This window comes from Octodon degus, unplaced genomic scaffold (genome assembly GCF_000260255.1).
Source record: "Octodon degus isolate 3935 unplaced genomic scaffold, OctDeg1.0 scaffold00032, whole genome shotgun sequence".
In the NCBI taxonomy this organism is placed as follows: Eukaryota; Metazoa; Chordata; class Mammalia; order Rodentia; family Octodontidae; genus Octodon; species Octodon degus.
Window position 1 is genome coordinate 10,728,090 of NW_004524608.1, and position 24,108 is coordinate 10,752,197.

Below are 24,108 nucleotides of genomic sequence, written 5' to 3' on the forward strand. Positions count from 1 at the left end.
CAGGCATAAGCTCCCTAAATGTTAGGCAACTCAACATGTTTGTTTTCAAAAGGAAAAAAGCAGGAAATTCTAATGTTGCTATAAATACTGTTAGTACTTCAATGAAATCTGGTGGTCATTTGGGAGATTTATTTAACATTGAAGAGATTTATTTGTTTAATACATTTCATTTATTTACTACTTATTTTGAAAAGAATAAAAAATACTTTTAAAAAGTTAGAAAAGATACAGAATTTCACTAAACAAAATGGTAGGAAATTAACAATAATTTTTATATTGCATCTTGTTGTCTTCAAACTTATTTATTTAATTAACTGAATACCTACCATGTGCCAGGCACTATTTTTATTTTCACAATAATTGTGTTATTTCTTTTACTATGACTCATTTTCAGTCCTAAAGTAGTAGTCTTTAAGTCAGTGCAGTTGTCCATTTGTTGATTGGAATGATGCCTTCAATATTCCTTTGCTGATGTGGACTGAGAAAGAACATTTACCACATATTGGTATTCTACTATGGGCCATGTATGCTTTTTTCATATACCCTTTTCTTCCAATTTCTGTTTATAATTTTGTGTAATTCCCACAACACTATGAGGCAGGTAGCATTGCTGAAGCCAGCACATGTGTGTGGGCATGATGACCTACTAGCTCTCGCCCTTGCAACAAATCGTAAACTTGAATACTAAACATAGCAAAAGAAGTAAGCCATTTTTCCTCTGTCATAGTCTTCTGTTTCCTTCAGGGTCATGCACTTATCTTACTTGTTAGGAAGCAGCCTACTCGGGAACCAGCCACCCTCTGCTATGCCCAGGACAAGGCCAGGGAGAGCAGTACAAAAACTCTTAAGTTGGTGCAAGTCGCCATGACAGCCACCATGGGGCTCTGACTCTGACAAGGCCTAGTATTCGACCATCTAGCCTCTGCTGAGGGGGATCCTGATCCTGAGTAGCTGGTGAAAGATCCAGGAGTCTATTCATTAAAATTATCCAGCACTGTCAGAAATCAAGGGAGGGCTTTGCTAGGGTGAGACTTGAACCACCGTAGAAGGCACAACTGGGTTGGGCAGGAATGCAAAGAAAGAGCATGCCTGGACTGCAGGGAGTCTATGAATCCAAATTTTCTGAACAAAGCCACAGGAGGCACACAAATTGTGACTTCTTATTTTCCATTTTCTTATTATAATTTGTGTGTGTGTGTGTGTGTGTGTGTGTGTGTGTTCTACTTGGGATCAAACCCAGAGCCTTGTGATGCAAGACAAGAATTCTATCATTGAACCACATCCTCAGCCCTATTTGCTTATTATTAATTGCCTCTTCTAGATGTAGAATAAAACCAAGTACCTTCTCCTAGTGATACTGCCAGACTTTCCACAGACATTTCTCTGTAGGGTAGAAAAAGAAACACAGGAAGATGAAGAGCTATGGATTTCCAGCCACTTTGCAAAGGGTAACAGGTTAATGGTTATAGGAAGTAACTCACTCCCACTGGAAGTGTTAGTTATTTCTCCCACTTCAGGAAAACCACAGAGGGCTTCTCCCTCAAATTTTGTGCCTCTTCAGGCAAAAATGGATCAAAAATCAAGCTACATCAAAACACTGTGATTCCCCTTTACTTTAAATGATATTGGCAACAGAAAAATAGAGTGGGTTTGATGTCAATATGTAAATTAGTCACTTTACATGGAGTAGTACATTTTGATAAATACAATCTCAAAATTTCAGCTTAGTTTTATTTTCATTTCCCTCTAGAATTAGCATTGGAAGCTATCCTCCAAGCAAGAAGTGTGTTACTTGCCATCTAAGGAAAGAAAGGTGCCAATATTACACAGCAAGTTTCAGCTACTATGCCAAGTACTATGCACTCATCTGCTACGGTAGGTGACGGACCTAACATAAGCACTCCCATCCCCACTATCATTGTAACCATCCTGTCACCACCACTCTGATCAGTTCTTAGCTATCGGTTACCAAGAACTTTTTATATGTAAGGGAAAAGCTGAAAGGAAAGCGGGAAGATATTATCATCCTTCTGTTTTGCACTTGAGGAAACCGAGTAACTTATACAAAGGTGTACACTGCTGATAAGCATTAGCCTCGATTGGGTAAGAGTCTGTTGCCACTAAATCTCATGCTTTTAACCAGCAAGTTCCACAGCACCATGACGTTGCATGCAGATGCAATCTACCAGATATCTATAGCGGGAGCAATATCATAAAAAGAAGTGTTCTCTGATAAAATGGTTGCTGGACTTTGGCCTCATCTGCCAAAGAAGTATGAAACTCCTACAGCCAGTGGAAAGAGCTATAGGTCAGAGGCTTCCTTATGCCTCCTCCGACAGGCCTATCTTTGTTTGAACTGCAGTTTCAATAGGGATAGAAAATGAACTTCTGTCACTCAGTACATCCTTTCAAAATCTGGAAAAGATCTTAAGTAAGTCTTTCAGATGTAAGTCATAGGTACTAAATTGCACGAAACATTTCCCAGTTGTACAGGCCTTTTGTGCATTTTGTGAGTAATTACTTTCCAAATAATTTTACTCTGTGCACAAAATTTTCTCTTGAACAGTTGGCAAGCAATAAAACAGGTTAAACACTGTAGATCAATGAAAATTATTGGGCTCTTACTAGTCATCATGGAGATTTATCCCACTTCTATCTCCTCTTCCTAGTGAATTCCCTCTTAGGGCTTGGAATGGAGCACTTGGCCAGTGGAAGTCCAAAATGCATACCCCCCCCCCGCTTGGGGTGTAAAGCTTAGAGAACAAATGAAGTCTGGCTATTTGTGATTTCTGCTCAGTTGCAGAAGCCCTGTGTGTGTTTCCTATAAAGAGAACCAGAACAAAGGCCACCTTGCCACCCAACCCTAGAATCTCATCCACAGCTCGTTTGACTGTGTGCACATGAATAAGCATGGTAACCCAAGTGCTCCTCCAAGATGGCACAAGATGTCAGTTTGAAATAACACTTCCATAAAATGTTTGGTCAGTGGCATCTTTGAAATGTCAAGAGATTGTTGTTCATGAGCATATGTGCTGGTTGTGGTTATGGCATTTAAAGGTATACAGTAAATGTCCCTCTCCAGTTATGTGCAACATTTCCAACCCGAAGTCTGTATTTATGCAACATGCATTGAAAGCTTACGTGCCAGGCACATAGCACCACTGAACTGGCCTTGCCGAGTCGTCTGTTGATCTCTCCTGCTCTCCCATAAGACTGAGTCTGATTTACTTAGTCTTTTTATTCATAAAATCAAGAAGAATATCTAATATATAGTAGATTTTGATGTTTATAGAACATGAATGTTAGGAAATACTATAGCACTGATACTTTGTGTAATGTCTTCCAAAAACCTTTTCTGTGCTGATTTGTTTGCTAATAAAAGCGTCAATGATGCAGTGACACTATACATGCATTTATGTTGTTATTGAATAATACATTTAGGGAAAGCAATCTACCATGGTTCATTTCACTTCGCCTTTGTAATGTTTATTTGAGTATAAGCATTCACTGAAGGAGAGATAGAGAACGAAGACTAAGCTCTCATCAAACTTGGTGGAAGAGTCCTTTCTAGAACTTGAATCGCCTGACTTTTCCACCACTCACTCTTCCTCAGCAGTATGGTAATTTCCCATTTAGCAAAAAATACACTGTGTGGGAAGCATCACATCGTCTGGTGTTTTTGAAGCTCCAGTAAAATGAGTCACTGCGCCATCATAGGAAAAACCTTGAAATTTTTCTCTTTAGGACCAAGAGTAAAGCCTCATTATGTAACTTCAAACTCCCCAAAGGGATGATAAGTCCAGGATGACAGGACTAATGCAGATGAAGTCACATTGACGATGCTGAAAGAAAAAAAGCAATGCAGAGCAGGAATTCTAGAGAGCTGATGCTGAGGCTTCTAGGACTGTATCGTTGGTCTACTGGGTCACGAACAGTCAATCATTAATTTGTCTCATATTTTAGGCAAAAAAAGGAAATTTTCTTTACTAGAACTAAACACCCATGACCATCCCACAGGATAGATAAAGACTGATTCAAGTCTACAAATTTAGATTATGTCTCATTCCCTTACTCTTTGAGCCAAAATGCAATACGCATACTTGTCCATTTTGATAACCTCGATGAAAAGTTGGCCCAAATGAAAATCTCTGCAATTGCATTCTATGAAACTTTGAGATATCACACAAGCACTGTTGAGTGTTTAGAGAATCTAGTATCTCTTTTTCCATCCTCAAGTTAGACTGAGGGATCAAGTAGAATTTGAAGATGGTAGCTTTATAATTTGTAAAGGCCAGTTGAAAATGCAGCTGAGTTTTGTGGCTTTATAATACTGTACCCCAGAATTATAATACACAATTACAGGTAAAATTGTATAGCTACAAGATTCTGTCTTGGGGCCTGGCACTGTTACACTTCTGCCTCCTGAGGACTAGGTAGAAAGCTTGTTCTGCGGGCACAGAAAAGTATCAGGAGCAAGACAAAAGGAAGTGTTCATACACAGGTCTTCCAGAACATATCAGAAAAGTATCCCTCCTCAGAACTGCATGGAGCAGAGAGCATTATTCTCCACAAGGTTGATCCCTGCAAGGTGGCAGAAAATGTCAGGGTGGCAAGAGCATCTACCTTCAGCTTCCCCTTGTGTCATGTCTTAACCCATTGGCTTCCTGAGCAAGCACATTCTTTGAAGGTGTTCTTCTAGCTATTATTCAATTCTATAGTTCAAGTGAGTGATAGAAAATTAGTGTTCAATTATTTGTAGACCTTGTTACAATGGCCAGATTTTGTATTAGAGAAGCTAAGTTCCATGTTGGTATATGTAGTAAGCATTGATATGCCACTCGTTAGACCCTGCATCTGTAGGTCTGATTATTTCTTCAACTCCTGAGAGTGTTGGTGGCTGACAGTTTATAACTGACCTCCCCTCTGAAGATTGTTGTGTTCCCAAACCCCATCCAGTGAGTATGTTCCTTGGTAGGGGGAAAAAAGCCTGCCCTGATGCTCTATAGAGACATCTCTGGAGGCTGTCTGGTTCCAGAGCTCCCTGAAGCTTGGCTGGATCTCTGTGACAGCACTGAAGAACACCTTTCCTTATCCCACCCTTCTTCCTCTAGCCCCATAAGTTAGGGTGCATCTGAATGCCACCCCTGCCTCCATCCACAAACATCTGGCCCACAGACATTCTTACCTATATTTTCCAGAGAACATCAACTTACATGGCCTATTTGAAAAGAAAATATATTTCACATCAAGCTCTTTCTGCATGTGTTAATGACATGAAAAATACTGGATTTTATTCATCAAAATAAACTGACCATTGAAACAAAATACAAGATTGAAAATACAACCTAGGAACTGGTGAAGCTAAAACTGACCCAGTATAGTATGACATCTTCCCAGGTCATTTGCCACTGCAGCTTCTGAGGCCCCTTTGTGTAATTAACTTTTAGCTATTCAGGATCATTCTAGGGAAAGCACACAGGTAATACTTCTCTTGAATCTGCTTTTTGGCTAGGCTTGGATGTCATGTGTTGTTTAAACATAACTTAAAAGATGTTGTTTTACTCTGTGAGAAAAAAAAAAAATCCCTCCAGAATTAAAAGATGTGCTTGAGCTTGACACTAATCAGAAATACTGTCTGATACAGTTATTTTGAAACTAAATCATGTTTCATTTTCCTCTTGTGTGCAGGACCAGGCCTCCCCATTTCCACTCTCCATGACGGCCGCACCGACCAAGGTACCCTTGTCCATCCGGCTGCTCTCGTCTTATCTAGCTGCTGTCTTAACTACTCTCTGAGATACCCCACAAGAGAGAACAGGATGTTTCTCTACACATACAAGGATGGTGATGGACTCCTGTTATTGTGCAGTTTTTGATTACACAGATTTGGATGTCAGGTCAAACCCAATCGTATGAAATTTAATGATGATTTGCAGTGAAAAGCTGGCATAACACAAATGAATTCTATCACAGGGATTAATTCTATCTTCTCCAAATGGGCTCATAAAAAGCACAGATTAGAAATGGAAAGAAATTTAGCATATGCAGTACACTCTCCTCAAAAAAGAATTTCTGCTTTTTGGGGAGCTTTTGTTTTATTGAGTTGTTTTTTTTCTCTTGTTGTTTTGTAGCATCTCAAACTGGAGACAAATTCTCAATATGACTTCACTAGTTCTGCCCAGGTCAGCTCGGTTCAGAGCAGCGGGTGACTATCATGCAGCTTTTTTTGTTAACAGCTACATCACATTGTTACCACATATGAAAGTCTTGAAATTCAGAAGCTCTTTCCATTTTCAACTGCTATCAAGGCAGTCCTCCTCCTTCCTGAATTTGTGATATTGCTTCAAAATAGTTCACAGCTCAGAGGTGACCATTTTTGCTCTCAGGAGCCTTATCCAAGTGTATAATTGCTCTGATATTCTTCCTGCTCATTCTCCATCACCATCTGATTTACTATTAAACAGAATTGTAGGATTGAAGTGGTGGGAAAGGAGGCTACAATGAACAACAAGCAGATGACACTTCTTTCAGTGTTCTTGCCCACAGTTGTCCCTGAAAGCTTTGGTGACAAGTCAGGATACTGCTTTGGGATTAGGTTAGCTGCCAGCACAATGCTCAACTATAGGTGAAAATAAAGTCGTAAGAAAAATCAGTCATCTTAGGCTCCATGGATAGGACACGTGTTGTAATAGGGCGCAGTGAATTCAGCTTAATTTTGAGGTTGTTTTCACCGCATGTCTGATGATGCAACATTCTTTAAAACAGTAGAGGTTGTGTGTCTTAAGTTGACTCATTTCAACCTTCCGAGAGAGAGAATTTTAAAGCAATTGACTTTCACGTCCTTATGCTTCAGTTTTAATTGAAATTGCCATAGATAGATAATTTAGTCCTATGATGACTAAAATAAAATCCAGCTTTCCTTTTCCTATAGCATGAATTTCTATATCATAGCAGGTTTTCTTAATATCCTTGTTATAGTCCTGAAAAATGCCTCTACACTGCTTTTGAAGCTTCGTAAGAGGACTCAGTGCTTATGAATGCTCAAGCTACCGTCACATGCATCACATTTTTTATACTTTCTAACTCATGAATCAAAGTTCAAGTTCTTTTAGAGCACCATTTCATAAACTTGCCTCATGATAAAACTCTTCTGATATGCTTATCATAAGTACAGAATCTTAAGTCTTCCCCAGAGATTCCAATCCAGTAAATCTTGGGTTGTGCATGGGAACCATTATGTTGCATAAATGTCCAGCTGCTGTGTCACAGTAGATGCTGTGTCACGGTAAATACTGTGTTTTCTGTTCATTTATAGCTTTTCTACCCACTTGCCATTGCAGTTTGGCCCAGCAGTTTTTAAAATCAATAGGTATTTATTGGGCACCTGCCAAATTCAGCCAGACATTGTGCTCAATAACAGATCTATGAAATGGTAGATTAGACTGTGTTAGACTTACCCTATCTTCAGAAAGATTACAGATCCCTAGGAGGTGCAAATGTGTGAATCGACAGTTATAAGGGAGTACAATAAATTTCTAAGACAGCCAAAAGATAGAAACAGGAGAGTGCATAGAGCACCTCATCTGAGTACTCTTATTGATGATGGAGTAAGAAAATGTTTCTCAGTGGTGGCTCTGTCAAACCGAGGATCATAAATATTAAAGAGGGATCCATGCTGGTTGGATGGTTGGCTTTGTCAAGTGGATGAAAATCTATTTGTTTCTACACAAAAGTTGGACTCACTATATGTAGCACATCTCTGAATAGATGATGAATTTTGTTTCAAATGTTGACTTCAAGTTACTGATGTGATGTCCAAGAAGAACTATCCTGCAGGAAAGTAGTTTTGGATGTGGATGTCAAATTGTTAGCATACTAGAGCTAACCTTCAAGAAGGCTAGGGAATGCACCATTACTAAGATCTTGGAGATAGATGGGGTTGTTGGAATGGGTTAGTGGAAAGTGGTGAGCCGATCATACACATGCCTCTCTGTCGGCACACAAGCCAAGTGTATGAGTCAGTTTGCTAGATTAAAGCCTTAATATTCTAGTTTAATTGTTGTGTTGGCAATTTATGATACATAAGTGGGCTTTGGGTTGTAGTTTGGGCACTCAGTCTCTAAAAGGTTCTCCATCACAGATCTAGAAGAAAATTGTATGGGACACCAACACATCAGCAATGCAAAAAGAAAGATGACCCATAAAGGAGAGTAAAAGGGAAAGTCAGGAAGGGAGCAAGCTCAAGGGTCTGGTGTCCTGAAAGGCAGAGAGAGGGAACTAGAGCTGAAGAAGATGGAGGTACACAGCCAAGAAAGTGAAGGAAGACCTGTTCCACATTAGCAGACTTAGCAAGCAAAAGGGAGACGATACTCCTGTCAGAGCAGTTTCACTGGAGCTGAACTGAAGGTTAAGGTTAAGTCTGGCCAGGAGACAAATTAGAATGAACACTATTTTCTGTGGGCCTGACTGCAATAAAAAGTAGGTAGGATGATAACCAGAAGCAATTGGTGGAATTTTAATTTTTTTCTTATATCATGATAAGTATTTTAATACAGCTAAATGCAGATGGAAGAAATTTAGGAGAGAAAAGGGGATTAAAAAACAGAGTAAAGATGTCCCTAAGAAGCTGGAACAAAACAGGGCTCGGAGACAGTTTTATGCTATGATGAGAGAGAATGAAGAAACTATTGATGTGATATATAAAATTTTACAGCTTTTATGCAAGAGAGTGCAATGTCTTTTTCCGTTCAACGAGGAAAGTGCTTTGAAAATAGCAGACAGTACTTGAACCAGACGCTATGGAAACTCTGCAGAGTTGACACTTGGCACTGAGGACCCAGTAGCGGCTTAGGTGCTTTGAACACACCAAGTTCTCTATAAAATTAACTACTGCATGGCCTCACTTATCAGCCTTTCCACACCTTCTTCACGTAATCTAATTGATGAATAATATAGCATGTTAACATGAGTTAAGTAAAAATCAAATATAGTATTTCTTACCACTTAATTTCCTCATAATAAAAAGCCTACAAATGCATGTGGAGCACTTACTAAATGCCATGTATAGGCTGAGAAGTGAATATATGACGTTGAGTGAAGAAAAGTAAAAGTCACTGTCTGGACTGTGCCCTCCCCTGCAGTTTAAAGAGGCTTTAACGCAAATCTCCACAGAGAAGTCCAGTTGCACCTCTCAGTCTCTTAATTCCATTGAGCTTCAAAAAGTGGGAAAAGTTCCCACTCACTATGCATAGAACTCTGATCATTGGTCAGGGGCTGGCTACATAGCTCAGCAGACTAAGTGCCTGCTTTGGCAAGCACAGGTGTCAGGGTTCGAGCCACAGCCTTGTGTGCCATGCTGGCCCCACTCCTGGGGCGCTGTGAGCCAGTGAATGAGTCCAGGCATGGTGGCACATGCTTGTAATCCCAGTGCTGGGGAGGCTGAAAGCAGGAGGATCACTACAAGTCCGAGTTGCATAGTGAGACCCTATACCTAATACATGAAGGGAAAAAAGGAGGGGGGAGAAGTACCGGTCAGCTGTTTAGTTGCATTTGTCATTTCATGAGGTCATGAGTAAGAAAATTTTAAGGTCTAGAAATCAAATAGAAAAGGGGTAAAAGCCATAACAATTTAGTAATACCTCACATTTCCAGTGTCTCTGGTAAAATGATAAAAGTAGTAATCAATCAATCAAGTACTGTATGCGCTTGCTCCACACAGGACAGCCTTTATCCACCACAGTTCCTCATACAGTATGCATGTAAGGAGAGTGAAGAGGTGGTCTGCTGTACTGGGAACTGTGTATTCTTTTTTTTTTTTTTTTCGTTTTAACTTTTAAGGTGTCACAAGTGTCTCTTTCCTTATGGATTACCCAAAGATGATATGAAAATTATTATGCATCTTATACAAATCCTGCCCAAAACATCTATACTTGCACTAAGATTAAATATAACATGTTGGAGCAAAATGCCACGAGTATATGAAAACTGAGAGTCACAAGAAAAATGGTTTGGCAAACTTAATGTAGTTACAAGTCTCCAGTTCGCTATTTTCAGGAATCACTTTTTCAAAAAGGCGTATAAACAAGAAGTCCTCAGAATTTCTTTTGTAGTAATTAGCACATCTCTTAAGTTACCTAGTCCATTTTTTAATAAAATTAAGACACAAAATTCACACATTATGAGAAGACTAACTTTTCTCCCAAATATTCTGATTAACAACTCCAGTTCAGATGAAAGCTTATTAAGAAAACCACTGTTGCCAAAGGCCTATCTTTGTCTATTATCATTCTGTAACATTCAGAGGTTCAATGGATTTGCTCAGTTTCAAAGATTAGAAAGTAAAACAAAACTAAGTTCAAGTATAACCTGCAGTTTTTACATTTGTAAAGATACAAAACAAAGAGTCAGCCAAATAGCTCAGTGGATTAAAGCGCCTGCAAGCTGGTGGTTCCATTCCCAGCCTGCCATGTTGGCCCCGCCTCTGGGTGCACTGAAACAGCAATTGAGACTGGGCGTGGTGGCGAGCTCCTGTAATTCCAGCTCTTGGGAGGCTGTAAACAGGCAGATCACTGCGAGTCCTCTCTAGTAGTTGAGACCCTGAATACCCTGTAGACACTCCCCTAAAATACAAAAAAAACAAAACAAAACAAAAAAAAAAAAAGATACAAAACAGCATAGCATGAATATGTTGTTTTACTGAGATGTAGAACAACCTTGGGAGGAAAACACTAAAGGAAACCTACACAGTTATTAAATTACTAAAAGAAGGGAGAATTTGTTATATTCGTCAAGAACAATAATAAAAGTTTAAAGGAATAATCATAGAAATGTCCAACTCAATATTTGGCTTCACACATTGAAAATGTTAAAACTCTATAACTACACCATTATTTTCAATTTGAAGACAGTGATCTAGATTTCATATCTACATATTTTGAATAAATAATAAGTACAATGTCATCTATTTCATCAAGTTATAGCCTTAGATTAAAATATAAACAAGTTCAAGAGGGGAAAACAAATGCACTTGGGTTAATATTGTTGGTTTTATTCTTCTTAAAATGTGTTTTAGAAATAAAAATTTGTATAGGAAATAGCGATTGAAACATAATATCCTGTCTGAACTTGGATCAGCTCTAAAAGCTTGATTCAAACTGTTTGTCAATATGAAATTCTTTAAATGAGCCTTACACAGTTTCAATTTCTTCCATATTAAAACCTAAGGAATTTAATAAAAATTATAGTAATGTTATTAATTACAATCAACATTTTATTTTTTAAAGAAATTAAAATCCTAGAAGAGAACAAGAACTTGGAAAATGCTTTAAAAAATATCCAGCTGCCTAAAGAAGAAATTAAGAAACTTGAAGTGGATGAACTTAGTAAGATTTTTTAAAAATTTCTCACTTATAAAACTAACACTTATCTTGCTTTAAAAAATTATAGTGTAAATGTTATACTGAAACCCCTCTGATATATTATAGGTTCTCTAAAAAGCCAACTTTACTGTAACAGTATTTAGTTTTGCTAAATTTTTAATATGATTATGAATACAATTAATCTTATATTTTTCCATAGCTTTTTCTCAAGACTTTTTTTAAAAAATAGAATTTATATAATTTTAATTTTAGAATTTCTTTTTCTGAAACAAACAGTAATTCAAAATTTCTAGGCACTTGTAAATTGAACATAAAATATATATTGAAAATAATTTCAAAATATATTCTTAATTCTTAGCAATTTACTGCTTAAGGACTACTTTTGTGATATATATATATTTTATTAGCAAATTTAAATGACACCATGCATGGTACAAAATGAAGATCATTCTGTTTTTTCTTTTTTCCAAAGCTTTATGGTACAAGATGATTTTTCCTCCTCGATTTGACAGATCAAAGAAGTATCCTTTGCTAATTCAAGTGTATGTAATATTTTCCTTGGCCCAAAACTGTTTACTGAAAATATGTTGAATGAAATACATAATTATAAAATAGAATGAACCATTCTCCTTGGTAACAGTTCTTATTGATGCTGTTTTTATATATTCCTCAACTAATCAGAGTAAATAAAATATGGCTATTTAAAATAGAGTGAGGAAGTTTTGAGATTTTAGATGGACTTGCTTGTATGGTTGTGTTGAATTTCATTTATGTGGCAAATTGCCGAATGTGTCTGAATACCTTTGAGATAGAGAAACTGCAGCCAAAAAAACATTGTAAATCATCTTCACATCTTATGTAATTGAGTTAGAAAAGAAATAAAGGAATGGAATACATTTAGTGGAATCACACCCAAAATCAGTGCTGACCTACACACAATTTGCTTAAAACACCATGCATTTTTTTAGTATATCTTATGTCTGCTTTTAGCAAGTGGCAGGTGGCAGAAATGACGAAAAACCCACACATATTCCTTGAAATGCCAACCCTAGATGTATCCGTTTTGGGGAATAGGAGAGGCTGTGTCCCAAAACAACTTCCTTGTAACAAACCTCTGGGAAAAGCCTGATCTTCTCTTGATTTTGAGCCAGTTCTAATGCAATTGTCATTGAAATGTTATCACATAATTGTCCTGGGAATTACTAGAGATAATATAAGGTCAGTGTAGAAAGTTCAGTTTTACAGAGGATTCTGAAATGTTTGATCTTGGTTTTATTTTATTTCCCCTCCTTTAGGTACGGTGGTCCCTGCAGTCAGAGTGTCAAGTCTGTATTCTCTATTAACTGGATATCTTATCTTGCAAGTAAGGAAGACATAGTCATTGCCTTGGTGGATGGTCGAGGGACAGCCTTCCAAGGTGACAAAGTATTGTATTCAGTGTATCGGAAACTGGGTGTTTATGAAGTTGAGGATCAAATTACAGCTGTCAGGTGAGTGTCTTCTCATTCACATTGATGTCAACATACAGCAAATTCCACAGATCTTTTACTGTGCTTTTCCACCCTTTGCCTTCTCTCTCTCTCTCTCTCTCTCTCTCTCTCTCTCTCTCTCTCTCTCTCTCATTCTCATTGCTGGACACTGAACCCCAGTGCACTGTGCACACTAGCTATGTGTTCAACCACCCTGTCTAATGACTTCTTTTTCTCTGTTTTCTTCACTTAGGCCAAAGCTATCATTATTCTTCCAGGAATATTTTTGTCAAATATGTTAAAACTTTTTATGGAAGAGATTAACTAAATGTGTAGAAAAGTGATTTGTAGCACTCAGTGACAAATAGCCTGTTCAGCGTGTCGATCATTTCATTACCCATTCATTGATTATCAGGGCTCATAATTGGCAGGCAAAGGTGAGTGACTCTGGTGATGGTCTTCAGAAAACAAAATACCTGAAGTTGTTTCAGCAATGAGAGTTCTACTCTGAAGTTTAGGAATGGCCCAAGATTTCACCCATACTCCATACGTTCAGCAGTTGGGCATTCATTTGTAATTAACCTAGCTGGCATGTTCAGTTACACTAGCGTGAAAATGCCAGTTTTCATTTGAGAAAAACATGCTTAACTTCCATGATAGAAATAATACTATGAAAATATTTACAGAATATTTACAAAGCCATAATCGGACTCTGCCAAACTGTTTTCACCCATAATTTACAGTTCAGTTATCTCTTCCTGAAACAGTCCTGTTACCAGAATCACTGCTACTCCGGGGGCACTGTGCAAGGGCTCTGCCAGCTATTTGTCTAGTTACTGAGTTTCTGTTGTAATAGTGTGAACAGGTGAAGGTAGGGAATAGTTGCTTATAAATCTAAAGGTATGGGTTAATTGCATTTTGGTAATGGATAATTTTGTATGTGTGACATACTGATTCCCAAAACAAGAACAGTTTAAAAGATCAACTCATGTATTTCTCTTACAATCTTAATGCTTATATTAATAGTTAATGATTTCAACATAACATATACAACACGCTAGGCCCACATGCTTTTTGTATTTTTGTATCTAATCAAACCACAAGAGTTTAGATAAAAAGAAGTTATTTTCACAAGTAGAAATAAACCATAATTCATACATTTAAAAATATTTATTCTAAGGGCTGGCAAGATAGCTCAGCAGACTAAGCACCTACTTTGGCAAGCACAGAGGCCAGGGTTCAATACCCAGTCCCACATGCCACACTGGCCTGCCCCAGAGGTGCACTGAGCCAGCAACAAAGTCTAAGCATGGTGGAGCATGCCTATAATCCCAGAGCTGGGGAGGCTGAAAACAGGAGGGTCACCATGAGTCCAATCTGCGTAGTGAGACCCTGTACCACATACACAAATGAAAAAAAAAAAAGATTAAAAAGTTTAAAAAATTATTCTGTTCTGTGAACAGTTACACAAACAAAAATCTCCAATTAAAAACATTCTGTTTGAGCAAAACAGGTCAAATAGATAAGTATTTATGAAACAATACCAAAATCCATAGCCATGATTAACTCTTCTAAGAGGCTCCATAATCTATTACTTCTAAGAGACTCCATAATCTGATTCAGGCTTTTGGCCTTTGAGTTGTTAGTTTCTTTGGAGGAAATTTGCACAATGGAAAGGTAATTTAAAAGCAAAAAAACTCCTCTAAGACATTAATTTCTTATACAAAGACTGCATATGACTTAACAAGAATGTTAACACCAATGTCAACACTCTAGTCTCAATCCCATAGGATAAATGAAATGTGTTGGGTCATGTTTATTTATAGTGAAACTATGCAATAATTACCAAGGACATGTAATACAGTCATACATGACAGCACAAGATGAAAGTTATTCCTCATTTGTAATTCAGTTAGATCTTTTTCAAATTTGGTAGAGCTAAAAATGATTTGTCCTGGAGTTGGTTGAAAAATAATTATCTTCCTAACATCATCATAATCATTATCATCACCCTACCAAAAGCAACAAAAACTGTGCTGTGATTTACCATCACAAAATTGTCGCCCAAACATAAGAAAACAAGCCTTCTTAATGTCTTCCTTGACTTTAGTGAAATTTTAAACTGATCATCCCGTAGAGGTCTTAATAAAAAATTCTTATTTCTGAAGTTTAATATATAGGACACAAAGCTGCAGACTATTTCCTACTGTCTATCACAGAAGGAACAAGCTGGTTAGGCACTGAAGATGCAGCAGTGGTCGTAATACTTTCTTTGGTTCATATTAGGATGGCACCTGAAGAAGTTCTGATGTAATAGGCCACACATATGGTCACTCATTTGCTCCCCAGTTCAACCACAGCTTATCAAAGTCCCTTCATTCATGGCACATTTGGCATTTTTGACATTCATTCCTACATCTTTTAATTTTTGTATTACTTGAGAATTAATGGCATAGAATTATAGGAGAAGAAATACCTAATTATACTATCATAGATAGTACCCATACGAACATTCCTAAAGTAGCATAGACTTGCTCAGTAGGCGTTCCAGTCGATCTTTGCCTACAATCATTTTTATTGGATTAAAATTCAAAGGTACAATTCACTTCTGAGAATGGGAAAGCATCAAATTAATTTGTTATTCATACTGTGTTGATTTAGCTACAGTATCAGTGGTATTTTTGATAAACTTCCGGGAAGATTTTCAGAATTTGGAAGTGATTTTCTAGGGGCCTTGATGTTCTCAACGTGCTGAGATTATCTAGCTAACCTTTAACCTAGTCCTACCACATTAAGTGTTAATGTTTCATTGCCATGTTAACTATTGCACTATCATTTCCTGTAAATGTCATCCTTTTAGAATAAACCCAGGAAGGGAGCTGTAAAGCATTTCCTGTTCTCATGTATCACCTGTTATTTGCTTTTTATCCCAGATGCAAGGCAGTCTGATTGCTAGCTTCTGGGAGATCATAAAATCACGACTGGTTTTATGGCTCAGAACTCTCTTCAAGCACTAGCAGCAAGACTATTTTTAACATGCAACTCAATCTTCTCTGGTTGCACTTGGTTTTCTGAGTCTGTGGCAGGACGACTGCAGGGCCACAGTGCGCTTCCCATTGGCTCGGCTTTGCTGTGAGCCGCACCCACACAGGTAGCAACTCTCCGCTTGCTGCCACATTTCTTCCCATACACTCCTCGGTGTCCTTCAGAATCAGTGTCGGGTAAGCTGTGACTAACGGGGCCTCTTCCCATCTGTTTGTCCCGGGCATTTGCCCAACTCCTCCCTGCATCGGAAACGTGCAAGTTGAATCCATGCAATGAGTGAAATGGTTGCTGTGAAATCCCTGTAAGAGGCAACTAATGAAAATCACGCAGCTCTGCGCCTGGAGAACTGTTGGGGAAGGGACCAACAGCACCTGAGTCAGAAAGCAAAAGCAGGACATTTTCCTAGGCCACTGTTATTCTTCACTCTCCTCCTCTCAGTCCAGCACTTGGGCCGCTCCTTCTCACTGCTGCTTCTGTTTCTCTGAAACATCTTTGACTATTTATCAGATCAGTCCCCAAAGCAAGTCCCCATCTTCTCCACATGACCTGCCATCAGTGGGCATGTTGTAAACTGGCCTGAAATATTTGTTTTATTTGGACTTGGAAGGTTACCCATGACTTTTTAGAGGTTATTTTTCTCATGAACATTGGTTCCTAAGAGAGAGTTTATTTCAAAATAGTTTTCAGATTGAGGCTTTTCTGTGATACAGTGAAAATGAATCACTCCTATATTTTAAAAGATGTGTGTAACTGTCCACATTATGAATTGAGGGTATCTAAGTATGAAATATGGATAAAAATGAAATGATGGTCATCACAACTAAGCAAAAAGGGTGATACAGAATTAATATCGAATACAGCAAAAACACAAAATTGTTTCCCAAAAGTCAAGAATTTAGAAATATATTTGTACCCAATAAAGCTGGTATAGCTCACATTACTGTGAGCCAGTCTTCCAGCCTGAGTCTCAGGTAACCCACCCAACAAGTTTCGGACACCAGGCCTTGCAATGCTAAGATCACTACTCAATAAATGTACCATGGAGTCTAAGGAGGATCCTTTCATCCTTTGCAGAAAGCATAATATTATATTAATTATCTGTAACTGCAGCCTTATTATGCATGTGTTTAAACAAAGAAGATGTAGCATTTTCTATTAAGTTTTTGGATTAAATATGCTTGTGTAATGAAGTAAATGTCATGTGTACACACTTAAAATTCTAAAAATTTGTTTCTTTTACTTTAGAAAATTCATAGAAATGGGTTTCATTGATGAAAAAAGAATAGCCATATGGGGCTGGGTGAGTTGTTTTATATATTTTATGCCTGTTATTCAGTTCAGCAATCATCATTTTCTAAGTGTTCGCTTATAAAGTCTCTCATGAAATGTTAATGTTGAAACATAATTTAATCTGTCAATGGAAACAGTCAGTTTGGATACTTTGGGCCTCATAGTGGTGGTTTTAAGTACTTGCTCCCCCCCATCATTCAATTTCTCCCTTGTGCAGCCAATTAACTCATAATTGACAAAATTTTATTTAATTTTTGGTACCAATTATAGTACACTTAAACAGCACTCATCAGAGGTTTAATTTCCTTAGTCATTTTAAACTTTAATATATCTTCTATTTGATATTTCTCTGCACAGTTGAGCTATAGGAACTTCTGAAATATGGATCCCTTCTTTCTGATCTAGTAGCATCATACCAACGGATTAGAGTTCCTTCTTCCTCTCTCAAACCACTCTCTCCCTGCAATCAAATCATTTTAATAGACCCACTGCTAATTTGTGCTCACCAAAAAAAAAATATTATTTGTTTTCCTAGCTATTGGTCATAGAGACACTTTCCTAAGTTTCAGGACCTGTGTAGGCATTGAAAATACACAGAAAAGTGGCAAAACTTGTCAGTCATAGCCAATGAAGTCACTGGAAAGTTTGGAGAAATATTGGAAAGAGTTTAGGTTTGCCCATTATAAATTATGATAATTACCCTTCAAAGAAGATTTCCTGCTTCACGTTTTGGTCTGAATTTGTACATTTGCAAGTCAATTTGCAGCCGGTTGTGCTTGGGTTGTTTTTCTTGGCTGTTTTCTCTGCAAGCGGCCTGCACAAGACAGAGGGAATGAAACCCAGGATTGAAGGGAATCTGCAGGATTCAGCTCAGCTCTCAGCCCAGTGACCAGATGAAGGGCTGGTATGAATCTGAAGAAAGTTGTTATTTCGAGCCATTTGGTCCTTCTTAAAACTATTGAATGTTAAATATCTAAACAGAATGGAATTCAAATGCGTAGAAATAAATGAAATAGTTTTATAGTGAAAGATTTCAGATAAGACCTTTTCTATCATCCATTTTAAAAATGGAAACTTCCCAAAGTAAATCATTGAAAGTCTCATTTCAAACTGAACACTTAAAAGTTGTGATCAGAAATAACAGTGAAGATTTAATTTTTCATTACAGTAAGACACATTGCCATTAATTTTTCTCAACATATTGCCCTTTGCTTCAGGCACACTTATTCTGTCATTCTTGCCATTTTCTGAAGCAATTTTGTAAGGCTTCTTTCAAATCCAGGTGCACTGTCTTCATTGGCTCAGTGTCCTGAACCAGCTAATCATGCCCACCTTTCATGGCATTTGGAGAAGAACCAGAAGTCCCTAGGTACATGAATATGGTAGGTGAGGACACATTGTCACACTTTTATGAGCCTGCTTTTCTGTTGGGTGGCATTGAGCAGCAGCGTTCACTGTATTTTTGATTACATCTAGGAAAGACTTTCAGAACTGCTTTAGAAAGTGACAAGAATAATGAGATAAGAGCCAGGCATGGTGGCAGTTCCTATAATCTCAGTACTTGGGAGGCTAAGGCAAGAGGATTACTGTGAATTCGAAGCCTGCATAGTGGGGAAATAGCTCAGTAGAATAAGCGCTTGCCTGGAAAGCATAAGGTCCTGAGTTCAATCCCCAGTACCTCCAAAAAAAAAGTCTTTGTCAAAGCCTGCATAGTGTACATTGAGTTTAAAGCCAACCTCCGATAGAAAGTCATACCTTATTTCAAAGCAACATCAACAATAACAACAAAAAGAATAATGGGATAAGTATGTTCAAAATAAGGGTGGATATTCTGCGAGGGATTAATGATAGTGTATCTTTTACTGTAATCATTTTTTTAAACTTGAGCACATGCCATATTTTTACTAGCCCTTGCATATAGAATCTTTACCATTTGTTTTATTCTGAAGTAAAATAACCATAGAATAACACTTTTTATTTCTTTTGTAGAATACTCTAGGTATTAGTTTGATAGATTACCATCTATGTGCACTGATTTAAAGACCTCACTCATCACCCAAAAGTATATCTATCTCATTTGAAATTCTCACCACATACACTTTCCAAATCCCACTGAAAGCCATACAATACTAGACTCCTTTTACCTTACTTTTCAACATGGCAGTGGTCATAAAGCTGATATTTGAGAGTGTGTTTGGGAGAAAAAAAAGCAGTATGTAAACTACCAGTGAATGCAATACCTGAGCAGACTTCAAATCAGCAATGCAGACAGAGGATAGAAAAAGAGTTCAATGCCACTCTGTTTTTATTAGTTCTTCAGGTTTTAAACCAGTTCACATTTCTTAATCCATCTGTCTTAGCACTGACACATTAGTTCTTTTATTTGAGTAAGTTGTCATTGGCTACTAAGTAGATTTTTTTTTATTGGACATCACTCCTCTATTATATTGATCTGGAAAAAGACTTACAGTTATGCTCAAAGTGAGTATTGGCCCCATGTGGCAGGGCCATGCCAATTGGAACATAATTCAGAGATCAGATACTGAGAGACACACTTAGACATGGTCAAGAGGCATTTTCACTCCCACCAAAACAGGGCAAGGGATCCTAAGATACACAGTAGGATGAGCTCCTACCCCATAGAGGCCAGAACCCAAATAGGTCTTTTAGGGAGGTTTTAAGAGGATGAATGGACAGCTGAGTAAGTATAAGTCTGATCTTCCTGTGGGGGGAAACAGACAATAGAAAGACAGTGGATCAGCAATTTTTCTAGTTTTAAAAGAATTATAACAGATGGAGAACAACAGAGAGAAGAACAATTAATTATAGCTGGGAATGTTAAGGGAGAACTCAGAATTAAAATGGCAGTTGAGATTGGCAGGGCTGAACCAATAACGAGGTCATTCCAGGCAGAGTGAAGGCCTTGATGCCGAGGTCCTGAGCTAAGAAAAAGCAAGGCCTGTATTGGTTGGTTAGGAATATAGGAAATTTCACAAGCCTGAAGAATCATGAGGAGGAGGCAGGGTATGATTTTAGGTGGATAGATGGCCAGGTAGCAAGGACCTTTTTAGCTACATAAAGGAAAGTAGATTCTGTGTGTGGCTTTTTGATACCTTTTTCTTTGTATCCTTCTTTGCCTCTATGATCTTTGTATTCTGTTAGTTCTTTAAGTGTCAATTTGCACCTGACCTTGATCCATCATCCCCCTCATTTTGTTAGGCAAACCCTGTGCTAACAAAGATAATGATAATCACCAGATCCCTGCTATGAACAACAATCCTTTTTAAGCTATTTCAAATTCCTTCTGCTCATCTCTCCAAAAAGTTACACAGGTTTCAAGCTTAGTTTACTCCAAATTAAATTACCCTGGCTTATTTTAAAACAAGTCATTATGTTTATTAAAAGCCTCATCACACATCTACTCATCCAAATTAGAAAGATCAAAGCTCATTTTCAACCTCCCTCTCTCTTGGACTCCAACATTCTGTTGGTCAGCAAATGCTGTCATTTCTACCTCGAGACATCTCAATTTGTGCCATCCTCATTAATGAAGCTGTAGAGTTTCTCCATCAGTCGATTAAGCCAGACCATCTCCAACTTTAGATGCATGAGAATCACGTGAAGAGCTTGTTTAGACATTGCTGCAAGGGCTTTGCCATCAGAGATTCTGATGTAGTGGGATAGTGCTCAAGTCTGCTTGCTTTACTTCATAAGATCCTGTGTGGTGCTGATGCTTTGGCCCATGGACCACAGGTAGAGGAGCACCTGTTTAAAATATCACAATTATTTCCTAATAATCCCTGTGTTTTGGCCTCAGAAGCATCAGTGTTGTAAGTGAAATTGTGATGAAAAGCACAGCTTTTACCATACAACTTTTCCGTGCAGTTCTTCACACCTGCAGCGTCCCTCCGCTGCCACTTGCTTCTTCTATTCCCCACCTCTTCCTCTCTCCAAAACAGAAAGCTCCTACTTGCTGTTTAAGATCCAACTCAGGTTTTACTTTACATTCCAATAGCTTTTTGTATCTTTCTTCATCAATGGAATGGACGGTTTTTTCTTAGCTTTGTTTCTCAAATGTTTAGCATGATATGTAGCCATGCCAATCATCTGTGATGTTACTTTAACTGAATTTAATCCTATAGGTCAGTGTTCTCCAAAAGTATATACTACTAGTAACAGATTTTTCAGGAATAATCAATGGTCTAATAATTGAGTAAATCATTAATGGTTTACAATAATGTATATAGGCATAATGGAAGACAAGTAAAATAAATCTGGTAAATTAACTTAACATAATTTTAGAAGAAGTATGTAATTCCACAATTTTTATGCCTCACCCATCTCCAGATACACTGGCATGGACATTTGTAGAAGAAGCGCTGTTACAGTCGAGAAGGAGCAGTACTGGTTTTTTTAGAAAGATCACCTTAGGAGAAGAGTAGAGAATGGCTAAGGTGGAGGAAGAGGAAGGACAAAGGGATAGTGAGGCATAAGCACTGGGTATAGATGAAGCAACCTAAAGTGAGCTAGTGAAGTAGAGACAGGGAAAGTGCCAGAGCTCTGGTTGTTCTTTACAAACTAGTAAGAGGAACCTATTAAAATCAGAGGCAGAAAACAGGAAGACACTGACAATGGCCACCAGGGTTATTTAGTTATTAATGTATTCCATAGTAGCTAAAGAAGTATCTGTTTTCATAAAGTGTTGGGTATGTTTATGGACTTCATGATACATCGTGTTTAACTTAAAAATCTCTTTCAGGGTCAGTTGGTCAAGAAGACACAAATCTTACATTTTTCTCCATTATGCAGACCAAAAGAAGGAAGGAGTTAGTTCCCTTTTTATTTTTCTGGCTCACATAAACCAAAAGCCAGTTGTAGCTCAGCATTTAGGTGGCTAATACAGCTCTGCTATGTGACTGCCATGATGTCTAAAAAGTATCTGTTTATTACTGTGATTCTTAGCCAGGGTGGTTTTGTGCTCAGAACATTATATTAGATGATGTGTGAAATCCTTTCTGGTTGCCACACTCAGGGAGGGTCATTGTCATGTAGGAGAAGGGACCTGGATGCTGTCAAATCTCCCATGATGCTGGAAAGCCCCTACAATAAAGAGTTATCTAACCCAAAATATCAAGATATTGAAACCCTGCATGAAATGAAAAATTGATGCAATCATTCTAGCAATTGCAGAGGTGTGAGGTCTTGCCTAAATTATTAGGAAAACAGTCTCATTTAAGGGCTTTGCTTTGTTAATATAGACCCAGCCAGGTGGTGTTGAATAAGCATTAGTTAATTATTTAATCTTAGTTCCTTTCTCTTCCACTGACTAATTATAAGCAATTTGAATTGCTATGCATGATCAACAATGTAAAATTAGGACAACTGTGCTAGTAATGAGACTATATTAGACCTATGTCATTTCCCCTCAGAGAAGACTCCCTAGTGTAGGGATACGAGAGAAATACCCTAAGCTGCCAAGCTAGGTCTGGGGTTGAAGCCTTGGTTCTGTTGCCCCCTGACCCAATAGCCACTCTAAGTTGATTCTGAATCTCAGTTTCCTCACTGTGAAATGCACTGATCATTTCCTCACCAGGTCACTGTGAGGATTGCGTGAGCTCATAGTGAGGTCATATACTGAACGAATATTCATTCTATCCTTACTCAGTGTTAGGCCACATCCTCAGTGCTAGGGGCAAGACAGACAAAACCCCTCTCATAGAGCTTGGAATCCTTAGGACAAAGACAAGAAGCAATGTAAGTAAGTAAGCTATAGACTGTGGAATGGTGACAAGTGCCATGGAGAAACATAAAAATGGGAGGGGAGAGTGTGGGGTGTAAGTTTAAACTAGAAGATCAGAGAAGGCTGCCTTGTGGTGGCATTTGAGTTAGAAAAAGGGACATGAGGCATACTGACTTCTGAATAGAGTACACTCAGGCAGAAGGTCACAGCATTTGCAAATGTCCTGAGGCTAGATCATGCTTGGAGAATTCAAACAACATGAGGAGAACCAATGGGCAGTCAGCAGAGACAGGAGGAGGAGGTGTGCGAGGGCCAAGGGACACAGACTGTGTGGGCCCCGAAAGACCACGACGGCAAGCGTGGTCAGAAAAATGTTAAGTAGTTATTATGATGGCCTGTAGGTAAAATGTCCCAGTGTCCATTATGGCTCATTTAAGAGTCATCTTTAAGCCCTCTGTAAAATTTCTGCGCCCTTCTAAGAATGTTTTTAAAGTCATCCTTCGTTTCAACAAAATGGCAAGACATCTAAGTACAAAGGACACAATTCTAGAATGCTTAAGGCCAATCTGCTCTATGGGTTCTTTTCCTACTGCAGCCACCCACTCAGCCTGGGAGCCCCACTCGTGGAGAGCAGAAAAAAGTCAACATGGGCCTCTCTCCCCCTTCATTTCTACAATAGGAACAGCTTTTCCAAGCTGCCTGGCAATTTAAAGCATAACCTTCTTTTGTTGCTCTGCAAACACAGTAGCTTTTGCCCTAACAAATTCCAAGGAAAATTTTATTCATTATGAAAAGGAGAAAATTTTATTTGAACACAGCATTATCAACTAATGTCTGAGACTATACATATTAATAATTCCTAAGATTTTTAACAGAAATAGTCACAAACATTTTTACTATGTACAAAGTCTTTCTACATCAAATCTCTCTTACTGCTATTTTCTGCTCTTGGGCATTGTGGAGAAGAGGCGGGACCCAGAGTTTTTAAATTTGGTAAATATTCTCTTCCAATAAAATCATAAACAATAATAATTTCCTAAAGGCCTTCAGTTTACTCTTATTTAAATTTAAAATTAAAAAGGAAGGAAATCCCTTCCATCTTAGGAATAGTTCTTGCTAACCTACTAATCAAAACAAATTATTTTTATAAGTGAAAGTTTGAATGAGATAGAAAATTTTCACTTAC

At 38.0% G+C, this 24,108-nt stretch overlaps 1 protein-coding gene across 2 annotated transcripts in view; it reads left to right on the forward strand.

Annotated features, from left to right (window-relative positions):
- Fap (fibroblast activation protein alpha) overlaps nucleotides 1-24,108 on the forward strand; it is a 70,901-nt gene that overhangs the window by 41,314 nt on the left and 5,479 nt on the right. The window contains exons 16-21 of one of the 2 annotated variants that reach the window (XM_012514427.2): nucleotides 1,751-1,875; nucleotides 5,689-5,736; nucleotides 11,283-11,381; nucleotides 11,851-11,920; nucleotides 12,674-12,868; nucleotides 17,138-17,192. In XM_012514427.2, the coding sequence (XP_012369881.2) occupies nucleotides 1,751-1,875; nucleotides 5,689-5,736; nucleotides 11,283-11,381; nucleotides 11,851-11,920; nucleotides 12,674-12,868; nucleotides 17,138-17,192 (592 nt within the window). The remainder of the gene's footprint in view (nucleotides 1-1,750; nucleotides 1,876-5,688; nucleotides 5,737-11,282; nucleotides 11,382-11,850; nucleotides 11,921-12,673; nucleotides 12,869-17,137; nucleotides 17,193-24,108) is intronic. The other variant, XM_023713726.1, reaches the window with a different exon arrangement.